The sequence below is a fragment of the Kryptolebias marmoratus genome, linkage group LG12, assembly GCF_001649575.2.
Source record: "Kryptolebias marmoratus isolate JLee-2015 linkage group LG12, ASM164957v2, whole genome shotgun sequence".
Classification (NCBI taxonomy): domain Eukaryota; kingdom Metazoa; phylum Chordata; class Actinopteri; order Cyprinodontiformes; family Rivulidae; genus Kryptolebias; species Kryptolebias marmoratus.
Window position 1 is genome coordinate 4,681,176 of NC_051441.1, and position 14,175 is coordinate 4,695,350.

Genomic DNA, 14,175 nt, shown 5'->3' on the forward strand with positions numbered 1-14,175 from the left:
TTCTGTGTTTATAGATGTTTAAATAAGTCCACCATCAGCAGTTAAACAGTATGATGCTGCATAATGATGTCCTGAATTTCACTAAATCACTCAGAAAAACTTAAACAGTAATATATTAAAAAAAGGTTTTTGTTTTGGAAAAGGTAAGTGCTCAGGAATAATACATATATCTTGGTTAAAGAACAGAAATCTTCCTTCCATGACTGATTGGATCAAAGGTCACAACATTCAACTGTTGGCACTTTGTCACTTTAAAACTATTACTTTAAAAAAGTTCAGCTACTCCTTATTATCTAATCTCACAGTCCTTTCTACATATTTCTTGACAGAAGAGCAGATATTAATAAAAAGTCCCTGATTCTTCAGCTGTTCATCTTTTAATAATCTTTATATTTTCTCATTTTATTCACTTTACTTTCAGAGGCAAGAGCTAGTCATTGTGACGCACAAACACCTTCAAATCTGAACTCTACTGCCACTTGCTGGCAGGTGGAGAAGACTGTTTTGAACAGTCACCTTTAAAGTGACTCAATATCCCAACATTTATTGTTGGAACTGATGCACTGACATACACTATATTGCCAAAAGTATTAATTCATTCCTTCTAAATCATTGAATTCAGGTGTTCTAATCACTCTCACGGCCACAGGTGTATAAAATCAAGAATCTAGGCCTGCAGACTGCTTCTACAACCATTTATGAAAGAATGGGTCACTTTCAGGAGCTCAGAGGATGCTGAGGAGCACAGAGGTCAGCAGCTACAGACCTCCAGACTTCAGATCAGCTCAGGATCAGAGCGCAGAGAGCTTCATGGAGGGTTTCCACGGCCGAGCAGCTGCATCCAAGCCTTCCATCACCAGGAGCAAAGAGTCGGATGCTGTGGAGTGAAGCACGCCGCCACTGGACTCTAGAGCAGTGGAGACGTGTCCTCTGGAGGGACGGATCACCCTGATGGACGAGTCTGGGTTTGGAGGTTGCCAGGAGAACGGTTCTTGTCTGACTGCGTTGTGCCGAGTGTAAAGTTTGGTGGAGGGAGGATCATGGTGTGGGGCTGTTTTTTAGTTCTTAGTTTCAGTGAAAGGAACTCCTAATGTTTCAGACATTTTGAACAATTTCATCCTCCCAACTTTGTGGGAACCGTTTGGGGATGGCCCCTTCCTGTTCCAACATGACTGAGCACCACAGCACAAAGCAAGGTCCACAGAGACATGGATGAGTTTGGTGTGGAAGAACTTGACCGGCCTGCACAGAGTCCTGACCTCAACCCGACAGAGAATTAGAGCGGAGACTGTGAGGCTTCTGTCCTCACTAATGAGCTTCTGGAAGAATGGTCAAGAATTCCCATAAACACTCCTAAACCTGTGGAAAACCTTCCCAGAAGAGTTGAAGCTGTTATAGCTGCAAAGGCTGGGCCAACATCAGATTAAACCTCATGGAATAAAAATGGGATGTCAATGAAGTTCATATGTGTGTGAAGGGAGGCGAGTGAATACTTTTGGCAGTATGGTGTATTTGTGCTTGAATAAAACAATCTTGTTTGTGGTTTATAGCTTGCAGAGTTTTCTGTTCCACCTCCACCCTCTACCATGTTCAGCTATTTGAAAAATCCAAGGAAACCAGCCCACCAGATATCTGTGGTGTGGGCAGAGTGGAGCATCATGTTGGGGTTTGATTCATTATGAATCGCCACATATCAGGTGTGGGCACAGATATCTGAAGTGATATTTATTTTGAGTTATTCAAATAAAAAAGTCTGATGTTTTAAAGAGTTAAATGATGACCTCAACCCAAATAGTTTCCCAGTTCTGACAAAGAATCCAATAAACCATTTATGTCTTTTTCAGGTTCTTGGCCGGTTCTGGTTCTGAATAAATACTAAATACTGCCACCTGCTGAGCCAAAAATCAACAGTAAGTTCTCCCAAAGCTAATAAAGCTTATTTTGTTAACCACACCTAGTGAAACAGACAGTCTGATCAAGTTTTTGTTGATGTTTTTGAAATATTTTGCCACTTTCTCATCAGTCAATGAGTTGAGTGTTGTAAACTTAAACACTAAAAATGTTAAATAAGCCTGAGCTGAAGAATAAATCTGGAAAAATCTAAATATATAAACCCTGACATGATCTTGTTGTTTGTGGTAGTTGCTGTTTTGCCAATTTATGATAATAACACAGAAATACAACAAATCCTAACATATTGCGAACAAATAAAGTAAATGTTACCTAAAGGTTTCATTTCCTTGGATTACCCATTTTTAATCCAAGCAAATAATATAAATGTGTTATGAATTATTTCTTAAATCCTGCTAGTTAAAGATGCAAACTGAATTTAACTGTACATCAAATGGTTTTCCAGTGAAGCTTAAATTATGTGACACCTTTCTGCACCATTCAGGCTTGGAAACAGCATTCAGTGATGATAAGATCAAATCAGAGTTACATGATTAAGATCAACAAATGTTTAATGATTAGACTTTATACCTCAATCTGATTTACAGGCTTCATACAAAGTTTATGATTCTATAAATGAGTAAATGTTTCACGGGTAAACAACAGACATCACTGCTCATTCAACATGAGGTAGAATATGAACGAAGTCTCAGTGTGTCGTACTTAAAATCATAGATTCTATGAAAAACGGCTGATTATTAATAAAAACGGGTTCTTTATGAACACAAACAGTGACAACAGAAAAAGCTATTTTACCCAGAGTGTTTCAGTTGTATTCTTAAAAGGAGTAAAGTTTCAAGTACTAAATAAAATAATATGTGTGCAAAACAGTTTACCCTCATTCTAATCTAAAGTAGATGTAAATTTAAGTGCAAACAGACGGAAACTTTAACTCCAAGATCACAGACAATCAAAATCCTTTTAAGTGCATTTCAGAATCAGAGCACATCCCTTCACAATTTACCTCATTTTTCTAACAACAAAGAATTTTAAGTTGATTTAAAAATAATTTTTTTTAATGGTTATTTCTTTCGTTGAGAAATACCAGACAGCGATGTTTTTAAAGTGTTTGAGTTTTCTTCTTGTCGGCGAAGAACAGGTTCCAGTTGTGCCAGTTCAGCTTCGAGTTCTGCAAACAGGAGCCCTGGCCGGTGCAGGTGTAGCCTTTGGGACAGCAGTGAATCCTGTCGCTGCAGCACACCGCCTGCAGGGAGGACAGAGGGACTTTTTACAGGAAATCCAGGAAAAACACTGACTTTTAATTACACCTGTATGTACTGAATCACTATCTTGCTTCCCAGTGTCATTGTTTAAAGATATTTTCAACATTGGCAACAAGAAATCAAGATTTTTTGTTGCCTTAGGGCTAATTATTTGTGCTTTAGCCATTCATATTTCACAACATTCAGTTTATTCAGGGACTAGGGGTTTTGTAACCTTTATATTTTTAAAAATATTTGAATGCACAAATATTTTGCCCATGGCAAAAAAAAACATACAAGTTGCTTCAATTCCATTTGAAAACTGTTTTTAAAAAAAAAAAATCTGCTTGAGCGGGCTTGCTCTACCTTTAGTTTGTAGCTACCGTTCTGCTACTTTTAGCAGTTAGCTAGCCTTTTGTCACATTTAGCTTCTCTTAACAAAGCATCTGTACTTCTGTTCTGTGGTTGACATATTGCTTCTCATCCAAAGATATTTTTTAAATTCAGTGTGGAGTTCCAAGCTTTAAGCTGCATGAGATGCTCAGTAAAGCAACTGAGACTCACATGCAGACCGTCCCATTTGTTTCCCTGGCTCACAAGAAATGTTTTGGTCACATGTAGTAAGGTGAAAATGGAGGAAAATGGAGTGGATATCAGGCCTAATGCTCCTTTGTATTTGTAATATTGTGACTGAAAAATGGGAGAGAATACTTGAGCTGAACTTAAATGAGGATATTCAGGTCTAAATGAGCGCTATATGTGTTTTCATCAATAAAAAAAACGTCTTTTGCTCAGTTGGAAGATTTACAAGATTTACAAGACTGTACATTCAGCGTCCTAAACCTCAGCTTAAAAAAAACAAAAACAAAAGAAAAAAAATGTTCAGACAAGTTTAAAACAAGGTGAAGCCTAATAACTTGGCTCAAATATTATTTCTTAGATTTTTTTCCATATAAAAAAAGACATCATAAGAAACACCTAAAAACAAACAAAACCCGAGAAAAGCCAACAATATGTTACCTCTGGCAGAGGACAACAAGCCCAGATATCTGCTGTGTTTTTACAGCAGGTGTTGCCATCAGGACATGCGTGGGTTGGATCACATGGGACATCCTTCACCTGTAGCTGAACATCCTTTCTGGGAATTGAGGGAATCTTCTTGGCCAAGGGAACAGACAGTAGTCCATCATCACATGTCTGTGCAGCCAGGTTACATTTCTGACCTTTTGGACAGCAGTGTAAGTGGTCTTCACAACATACAGCCTGAAGAAGAAAGGATCAGACATTTGGGTTATCCCCCAACATCTAAATATCAATAAACTTGTTGTTTCTTCTTAATTTGCTAAAAGATTTCCCAAAATACAATTATCATTATGTTACCTCAGTCAGAGGACAACAAGCCCAACCACCCTGTTGGGTTTTACAGCAGGTGGTGCCATCAGGACAGCCGGTGGTGCCATCACATGGGACATCCTTCACCTGTAGCTGAACATCCTTTCTGGGGATCGTGGGTACCTTCTCAACCCAAGGAACAGAACCCAAGTCGTCATCACAAGATTTTTTAGGCAGGTTGCATGTTGTACCTTTTGGACAGCAGTGTTCGAAGTCTTTACAACAAACGGCCTGGAATAACACGGTTGGAATGGTGTAAAAATACGTTTTTATATTTTTAAAGTTTACATTTAAAAACTGGGAAATGTTAAAGACAAAATTACCTCCTTATGATGACAGCAGCCCCAACCTCCATCTTTGGTTTTACAACAGGTATAGCCATCAGGACAGGCTGCCGTTTCATTACATGGGACATCATTACCTGGATAAAGAATGAAACAATAATTATTACCAAATTGATTAACTTGTTCCTTTTGTTTTTTTTCTTTTTGTTCCACCTTTTAATCAGAAGATGGTGCCAGCATGTGTCACGTTTGTCTCATCTGCTCTAACAATGCAAAAGCTGAGTCCGAGTTCACACTGTTGTTTTTCCAGTTTATTCTTCCTTCTGCATTGTTTTTGCAAACTACTTCTGCATACTTTATTTCCAATGGAGCTGAACGTTTGGTCACATGAATGGTTACAAGAGTATAGTGTGTTTTGACTTTGACTTTTATGTTATCTTTTATATTTTTCAAAATATTTAGCTTTATTTAAAATATAATGTCCCATAAAAATATATAAGTCTACAATGTTTTCAAAAACATTGATCTGTTTGAAATCTGCTTCAACATACTTGGTCTGGTTTTATCCTCTTCGGTACTTTCAATTTTTTTTAGCTACTGTTCTGCTACTTTTAGCAACCATTCTGTTACTTTTAGCTAATATTTTCCTACTTTTAGCTAACAATTTGCCAATTTTAACGACTTTTGCTTTAACATATTTTGCTCATTTTGGTTAGTTTAGCTACATTTCAGCTTTTAGCTTATGCACCTGAGATTGTACACATGTAATCTTGCAAATCAATGCAAACTATTCTAAAGATAAAACATTTTCTTTATGGCGGGAGTATTTTTTTTCCAGGACGACCACATTAACAAAACTAGAAATGTCACAAAGTCTGACTGTTTGAATCCAGTTGTGACCTTTATGCTCATCAGTTCTCGGCACAGTTTCAGACTCGTGACACTCTGACATTTATCACCATCACTGATATTTTTAGAAGGATTACGCTTTAATCACTTCAGCAGAGTTTAACAACCAAGCAAACTGAATCTGTTGGTAGTGTACCGAGACAATGGACTGCTTCTGATCAAACAAACTGCGATGACAGCTGCTGGTCTGTGAAATGCAGCTGTTTTTCTGAAGAAAACAATCCTGCTAACCATAAAAAGTAAATCAAGCTCAACTAACCACAATGATCACTGACAGAAACCTTATGGACCTTTATAAGAGAAGTTGACATTTAAAAAAAGGGACATTGTTGGAGTCAGATGTGTTTTGGAACCACATTAGTGGGCACTGTAGTTCTAATCTGGTTTGAGTCTGAAAGTGGAGCAGACTATATGGACTACCCTGTCACCAGTATTATTGTTACTAAAACAAAACTAGACACAGAATTAATGGTAAAAGCATTAAAACCAATTTTAATAGTTATGTTTGACGAAGAAACAATCATTCCGATTCATTGTGACATTTTATTGTCAGTTTCCCTTTTTATCTTTACGTGTTTTTGTCTGAATATTTCCATGCCCAATTCCGATTCATCTGCCTTAGCAACAGATGACACAATCGCTTCGTTTTTAAAGGAAGCCAGCGGATTGGCTGTAATGATTCCAGGGGATTTTCCTGCTTCAGTATCATCACCTGCTCTGGCATGAATTTTGAGCTGATAAAACAAAACAGACCAGACTAGTTTTTTTAAATTTGGAAGCATGTTTGGCATTTTAAAGATTTACTGACCTTTCTGCCTCTCCCAGTCTGCTCTCCGCCTGGCAGGGAACTTGGCCCACATCGGTAGCTGTTCTTTGGTCGATGTGGAAATGCATTTCATGTTTTTGGTGTCACATGTTGTCCCTTCAGCGCAGCAATGTTCCTTATCATCGCAGCACACAGCCTGCTCAGAAAACAGAGACGTGTTAAGTGGCTCAAAGCAATAAGACGGGACGCGAAAATTCATATTAGAAAAGAAACATTAATCATTGTGCACCTTTGGCATTGGGCAGCATCCCCACTTCCCGTCTGCAGTTTCACAACAGGTCATCCCATTCGGACACTCAGACACTCCGTCGTTGCACAAAACTGTACTCTCGAATTCTTAACAAAAAAAACAGAGGGGACAAAAGTTTTAAAACTGGTTTGTTCAAGTTAAGGCAGCATAGCATTGAAATAACAGGGAATTCAACCTTTTTTGACGCAGGAGCGGCTGTCGATGCTGCACTGGTGGCCCTCAGGGCAGCAGTGAATGCCGTCAGAGCAGGAGATTCCCTGTTTGGAGGTCGAAAATATCAGGATATTTCAAGTTGTCAACTACAAGCAGAACCGCAAACTGCTTTCACTTTTAGTTTTTTCTCTCTCACATCATACTGCCTGGATTTATTTATATTTTTAGTTCTTTATCTGTGAGAAATGACTGCAGATAAAAAAAATATGGGTGTTTTGTTTTGAACCCAAACAACAGACAGCAAACTAAACGCAACCTGCAGATGCACTCACTGGAAGTTCCACTAACCGACGTAGTCAACAAAAATGCAGAACTGTAAAATACGCAACCGCTAACTGTCAGGGTTCAGTGCAAACAGAACTGAAGCTTTTACAGGATATTTTTAACCACAGACTTTACAGCACTGAAAGTTTATCTTCAGCGAAGTGAAACTGCTTTGTTACAGGAAGTGAAAACGGTTTGGGAAAACTAACATTTGCTTTGCATGATTGTGATCTCACCAGAGCAAGAGCTGAGTGGCTGCAGTCTTTTTTTTTTAAATCAAAGAAGGTAAAACTACATGAACTGACAGAGGAAAAGAAATGACGACTTTGGGTGGATACATTTGTTTTTGTGTTGGTCGAGGTCTGCATAACAAGATGATTTGTAAAATTCCAGGAAACTTAGAATGAATTTGTGAAGATTCACACTTTAGAGAAGAAAATGGAAATTATGTTATTAGATCTATGAAAAACAAGCACTGAAGTGTCCTACGGTGGAGACATAATCTGGTTTCAGAACCCCAAAGTTAGTTTAAAAATCCACTTTTTGTAATAATGTAATAATTGAGTGATTTAGATACAAAATAAATAAATAAATCATTGTTTTATTGCCAAACAAAAGGACTGTGTAAAATCTTGGTTTACAGTTGTACATATAAATAAAACTAGTTTTGATTAATGTAAAAACAACAACAATCAGATCTCTGTGACTGTTTCCTCTTTACTTTACTGAAAAAACTCCAGCTATGCTGATTTAAATACCTTTGCAACGGGACAGCAGCCAAACTTAGTCAAGGCCTTCAGGCAGGAAAACTCGGCAGGGCATCGGGACAGATCAGGACAGGCGTTCTCACTGTCCTCGTCCATGGAGGACCTGATCATCCTGAAGGACTGCAGGGACGGTGGATAAGAAACACCACTCAGAATACATAAAATGGGTTCATAAAAAGGGAAAATAAAGGATGCCGGTCATACTTTGGAGACTGAGGGCCGTTCAGCAGAGACCCTTTCCGCCCACGGGATGGACACAGTGGCGTTCACGCAGCTGGACGTAGCCGTATGACAGGATGTGTCCGCTGGACAGCAGTGGACATGATCCTCACAGCATTCAGCCTGAGGACACAGGAGCTGAATGAGACACTTCATCTGGTTTATTAAACAGTAAATGGTGCCGATCAGGATAAATAGAATTAATTACAGTTTCGAGCACATAATAAAGTATAATAGGAATGGTAGCACCTCCACTTTTGCTGGACAGGTTACATTATGGTGTACTGCAATTATATGAAAATGTTTTAATACAACCTGTTAAATTATTTACTCTTAAAGTACATTTAGCTTAATACACCAAAACTTGTGCAAAGCCTCTCTGTGACAGGCTAATGCTTATTGCTTTTTATAGATTAATTGTTTAGGGTTAGTCTAAATATTAAGATTTAGCAGCATATTTAATTTGGCAACATGTGTAGAATCAAATAACCAACAGAAAGGTGCTTTATAAAACTGTTGGGGAGAAATTTTCTTTTTCGGTTTAGTTGTGTTAGCTTGAGTTAGATTTGCCTCCGTGTTCACTGTTAGGGTTGGATTTTAGCATTTTTGAACATGTTTGAAGCCATTTCATCTTAAATCAGATTTTTTTAAAAGGATTCCAGTGGTCCAAGTTTAAACAAACTGTAACTAAAAGATTGTCTAAACCAAAGCACATTTATCATTAGTATAAAAACAAAACTATTCATCATTTAATGCACAAACAGAAACTAAAAAAAGTGCAATTTTTCTGTCTGAAATGGCACAAATTCACTCCTAAAACCTGATGAAACTTAATGAAAGACCACCAAACCAGATGTTAGCCTCAAGTAAACCAGAACTGTGTGTTTCTCACCACAAAATCTACTAAATTCACCTGTTTTCCTGCAGTGTTTTGGTTTTATAAAGTGTAGCTTTTTATGTTATTTGTAATAATGAACTAGTGCTACACAGAATGGTTGTCACACACCGGAAATGAAGAGAACTTTAAATTAAGTAAAAGTGGGAAGAGTGTGTTGTGGAGCCACATCCACCTGATCGAACGGGCAGCATCTGAAGCCATCAGCCGGGCTGCTGCAGCAGGTTCCACCCTCCTGACATCTGCCTCCATCTGGACACTCATCTGCTCCGACCAGAACCACGAGAACCCAACACACCACAGCCCAGCTCTGCATCTGCGTGCAGAAAGGGGGGTCGGAAGGGAAAGTGAAACTTCCTGCGTAAAATCTCCATCTTCAGCTTTTCTCGACCTGCTGGTTGTTGAACTAAAGTGAAGCTGTTCTCTTGAATGCTCGGGTAAAAAAAACACAAATACAGTTTGTCTGAAACTCACTGCTTATTGTGACGACGTTTCCTTGAAGTTTTAGCACTTCTTTTTCTTTATTTTCCAAGAAAACAGAAGGTCAGTCACGACAGGAGATGAGAAAAACGAACCCTTTCACTTTCATTAAACCTCACATTTTAAAAAACCCACTCTGGATACTTTACATAAAGAAAAATAAATATTTACACCGAAAAAGAGCAAGCGGAAAATAATAAAAACAAAGAGAGCAGGAAGGCGGAAACAAACTTCTTGTAATTGTCAGAATCATAAATTTTGCAAGTTTCGTTGCTTCTTTTCAAACATTTTATTACCCCAAAGCTAAAAGTTGGAGGCTGATATTTGTCTTACCTTTGTTAAAGACACGAGGTGCTGCTGTGAGCTGACAGAAGGAAATAACTTCTCTAAAAAGTCGCTGCAGGATCCTGAGCACCTCCTCCAGAGCCGGGGGGAGGTGCTCAACCTGGGGGAGGACCATTCAGACCTTCAGAGTCAAAATCAACATTTCAGGGACCTTCTTCCTGTGGTGATCCTTCCCCCTCCATGTGCACTGGGTTTCCACCTGCAGGGATCCATAATTCTCCTTAATTAGAATAAACATCTCAGATATTCCAGGTATCTTCAATCCGCCTGCTTCCTGCATGAAACAACATCTGAACTTCTAAGATTTAGCTGAAAATGTGTGTTTCTGTATGAGAGAATTAAGGGAAGTTGGGAAGTTGTGGAGGTTCTAGTTATAAGGTTAAAAAAATGGATCTTTAGTTTCCCTTCCTGATATTTTGTGCACAAACAGAGTCCAGTGTGTCACATTGTAGCCCTTTTTTCTATGATTTACAAACACTTCCTCTAAAAACTAACCTGATCCAGTTCTGTGAGTCTCATCCACATGAATGCCAGCAGATATAGTTGATCTTCTTCCTTTTTTTCTTTACTGAACAGTTTGTAGAAAGAAAGTTAGGATTTCTTGCAGAACCTCTCTTGCAGCTGTTCCTCGTTTTTAGTTCCTTCTTTTCAAAAAGCTCGAAAGTCCAGAGTCATTCAGGGAGTTTTTCTTCCTCTTCTGATCAGAAGACTTTTTGTTTTGGTCCCTTTCTGCACATCTTTGCAGCTGTTTGACTTGTTTCGTGCTCTAGTTTAGTTTTTTTCATGTCTAACCAGCTTATACCGAGTTTTATTCTATAAACTTTTCCTGTGACGTAATTTCTTTTGACAGAAATGTGGATAAATGTCAAAATGCCCTGCAATCAGTCAGCTATAATAATTAGCTATTATAATTATTAAAACGTTTTAATTAGATATTTAAGCAAACTAGCTATAATTTGACAAATTACATAAAAAACTGGTTTGCATTTAAATGACATATCTGAGCGACACCATATAAACAAGGTAAAATTGATTTAATTTATTTAAATAAATTAATGCCAAAACTGTAAAGACTTGGCCATTTTTTGAGAAGTTAGATGTGCAAATAATTAGGAATAATTTATCTGATTTAACGGTAAAAAAACCAAAATAAATATTTGTTATATTTTGACTATTTGAGAAATTAAAAATTTAGAAGTTGGTTGAATTGAACTAATTTACTTTAGTGTGATTTAGATGTTGTATTGAAGTCATTTTAACTCACAGGTATTGGTTATAATCTCCACAAATGCAATAAATGCAAATTATTAAACCTGTTTTACTGGTTAAACTTCAACAGTTTGTTTTTACAGTGAGCTGCTTTTTAAAAAATGAATAAGAGGTTGATGACAACAAGGAACAGAAATAAATTCTTTATTAATATGTGACAACATATTCAATACTGACAGATCTGTATTTACACTATAATCTGTTACCTGAATGTGAATATCAGTGAGTAAAATGTCTATAAATGATTAACAGTTTAATGTCTACTTAAATAAGAGCTAATTATTAACTACGTACAAAACGTTAAAGTCATAAATTATTCAACAATCAGTTTTTGATGTTGTTACTGATTAGAGATACTAATAAAAAGTCTTCGTGGTTTCATTTTCCTGATGCGACACAGTTTGTGTCCACAGGAGGGCGCTATCAGCCTGAAAACAGAAGGACTCACCTGGACGGTCACGTGGTGCCGCGTCACAGACGGGGTGTCTCATTCAGAAAAATGCTCTGGCTTTTAAATAAAAATCAGCTGTAACCTTTAAAACCTGCTTTGGTTTAATAAAGCTTTATTCAAGTTCAAGACATTCGCTTTGAAAAAGGTCATAAAATTAACTTTTATTGTCTTTATTTATAAAAGATAAAAAGTTACCTCTCCTAATGCAGTCCTTTTTAGAATTAGGAATGAAAACTTCCATATTAGTCACATATTTAAACCACAAATATGAGTTGTTAGAACAATTACAGGACAAAACATTTGATATAAAAGCGACATTTGTTGTTGGTATCTAAGCAAGTTAAACACTTTAAACACTAAACATCCTGCAGAGATAAACCCCCTATATAATCATTTGATAATTAGGTTTATTGTGAGTTTGTGAAATGTAGTGTTAAACAGTTTAAATATCTGCAATGGCTTGGGAATGTGTCGGTTTGACGCGCATTAAGACGCGTTACTGGTTTGTTGTAGTCTCACCCTGATGTGTGTCACGCGTGGAAAAAAAAGGAAGGCGTGGTCAGGAATGAAAGCAGTGGAGTTCCAGAGGAGGCTGAGCGCGTCGTTCAGTCAGTCAGTCTGTCAGGAGGAACCAGGGACGGAACCAGAGACGGAACCAGAGACGGAACCGGGGACGGAGCTGCGCGCCTTGGAGCAAAAAGCGCACCGGTGCTGCGGGTCAGCTGCGTCACTTTTTAATTATTTTTATTCTCACTGTTCGATTCCTCCGCGCGTCATATCGGATGTTGGATGCAGTTGTTCCCCGCGTAAAGAATCCAGCACGTGTGACGGAATAACAGCAACCATGGACGCCCTGGGCAGCCGCTGTAAGATCGTGGTGGTCGGGGACACGCAGTGTGGGAAAACGGCGCTCCTGCACGTTTTCGCCAAGGACTGCTATCCGGAGGTAGGTTTCTCCAAAAAGTCTCAACTTTTCTGCGGAGTTTAGGTCACTGAGATGTGGGAAGAGAACAGCTGGAGTTCAGCAGGTTGGATCCACCTGCCTGTCTGAAGGAGGAACTCCTTCAGACAGGCTGACTGTGATCAAATATATTTTATATATGCTTATTATGGTCCTCCTAACTCGAACAAATCTTCTGTTTTCAGAACTATGTGCCTACAGTGTTTGAAAACTACACAGCCAGCTTTGAGATAGACAAACACCGGATTGAGCTGAATATGTGGGACACCTCAGGTAAGACAGTTACACATACATTTGTTGGTATCCTATTATAAAAAAACCCCAAGGGGAAAAAATACATTTGATGTGACTGAAGCCAAGAAAAAAGCTCCAGTTTTGTTTAATCAATTCCAGAAACTTTGAGGCTTGTTTGCATTTTGGCAAATTCCTGCCAGTTTTTTTTTTGTGTGTGTGTTTTTTTGCCAATAGTGTTTCCCTCCTGGGTCTTCTTCCATTCTGATTTAAAATGTGATGAATCATGAGCTCAAACAGTGATGTACCTTGACCGTAGAGGTCAGCTTTGAATGGTTTTGGATGCTTTCTTTGGCTCGTTTACTTCCAGCTGCAGTCTCCAACTGATCAACCTGGGGCTGCGTTTCCTCTTGTGTCCGTGTCCTGGAAAGTTGGCTACGGTTCCGCAAACCTTAAACCTTTCAATAATGTTGTCAGCTGCAGTCAGAGGAACACAAAGCTGCTCGGAGACGGTCTCGTAGTCTTTACATTTACCATGGATCTCTATATTCTTCTCTCTGAGCTCCTCGGGCAGATCTTGGCTTTGCCTTCTCTGCTCCATGTTCAGTGTGGTGGACAGAACCAAACCAAACTATCCAAAGGCTGTTTGTTCCCTTTTAAATAGGCTGAAAAGCTTAAAGGCACCTGAGATACTAACTAAGGTTACAAAGTTACTTTAAAACCTGACTGTAATGCAAGGATTAATAATCACTTTAACTATACCAACAATCCTGTGTGCATTATTTCAGCATTTCTTTGTAAAATAAAGAAATCATTTCTTTTATCAATTATTGTTTACCCTAAAGAGGTGCAGATATATATTAGACTATATTGATTTTAACTGATTCACTTTTCATGAGCTGGAAGGGTAGCAGTGAGTTTACCTGCCTCTCTGTGCACCTTTTCTTAGAAGCTGCTGGCGTTAAATCAGTCCCCTCAGAACCACGCTGCTCGTTCCAAACTGCCACTGGGAGAGAACTGCCTTCGTTCTTCATGTGCAACTTTTAGGCCGGTCGTCTCACTGACAAACAGTTTTGACCCAGCCACCTTCACATGTTCCCCCCCTCTTTAGTCTGATATTTATGATTGTTGTCTTAGGGGAGGCACTGTGGTGCCAGCCGTGCTTCTGGGTGTCTTGTGTTTGCATTCCTTCCCGTTCAGTCCTCTGTGTGTGGCTGACTCTTCCCATGCTCTGGCTCAGGGTCAGGCCACCCTGCTGGGGGGGGGG

The 14,175-nt window shown here is 38.6% G+C and overlaps 2 protein-coding genes across 3 annotated transcripts in view; one reads left to right on the forward strand and one right to left on the reverse strand.

Annotated features, from left to right (window-relative positions):
• Positions 1-2,444: 2,444 nt before the first annotated feature.
• On the reverse strand, positions 2,445-10,133 carry LOC108243779 (progranulin). Its single transcript, XM_017429449.3, has 11 exons — positions 9,985-10,133; positions 9,347-9,487; positions 8,262-8,399; positions 8,049-8,177; positions 6,989-7,070; positions 6,793-6,899; positions 6,546-6,699; positions 4,868-4,965; positions 4,533-4,775; positions 4,173-4,415; positions 2,445-3,154 (listed from the first exon to the last, which is right to left on the reverse strand). The coding sequence occupies exons 2-11, from the start codon at positions 9,485-9,487 to the stop codon at positions 3,011-3,013; spliced, it is 1,479 nt and encodes a 492-aa protein (XP_017284938.1). The 5' UTR covers positions 9,985-10,133; the 3' UTR covers positions 2,445-3,010.
• Positions 10,134-12,283: 2,150 nt separating this feature from the next.
• rnd2 (Rho family GTPase 2) overlaps positions 12,284-14,175 on the forward strand; it is a 31,439-nt gene continuing 29,547 nt past the window's right edge. Inside the window, exons 1-2 of one of the 2 annotated variants that reach the window (XM_017429437.3) lie at positions 12,284-12,662; positions 12,863-12,950. In XM_017429437.3, the coding sequence (XP_017284926.3) occupies positions 12,561-12,662; positions 12,863-12,950 (190 nt within the window). In that variant the 5' untranslated portion in view covers positions 12,284-12,560. The remainder of the gene's footprint in view (positions 12,663-12,862; positions 12,951-14,175) is intronic. The other variant, XM_017429438.3, reaches the window with a different exon arrangement.

Excerpts from the sequence above, each read along its gene's own strand:
- LOC108243779 (XM_017429449.3), bottom strand. The coding sequence starts at position 9,487 with ATGCAGAGCTGGGCTGTGGTGTGTTGGGTTCTCGTGGTTCTGGTCGGA. Across the intron at positions 8,178-8,261 it reads AACGGCCCTCAGTCTCCAAA|TCCTTCAGGATGATCAGGTC; the intron begins GTATGACCGGCA and ends CCGTCCCTGCAG. Across the intron at positions 7,071-8,048 it reads GCTGCTGTCCCGTTGCAAAG|GGAATCTCCTGCTCTGACGG; the intron begins GTATTTAAATCA and ends ACCTCCAAACAG.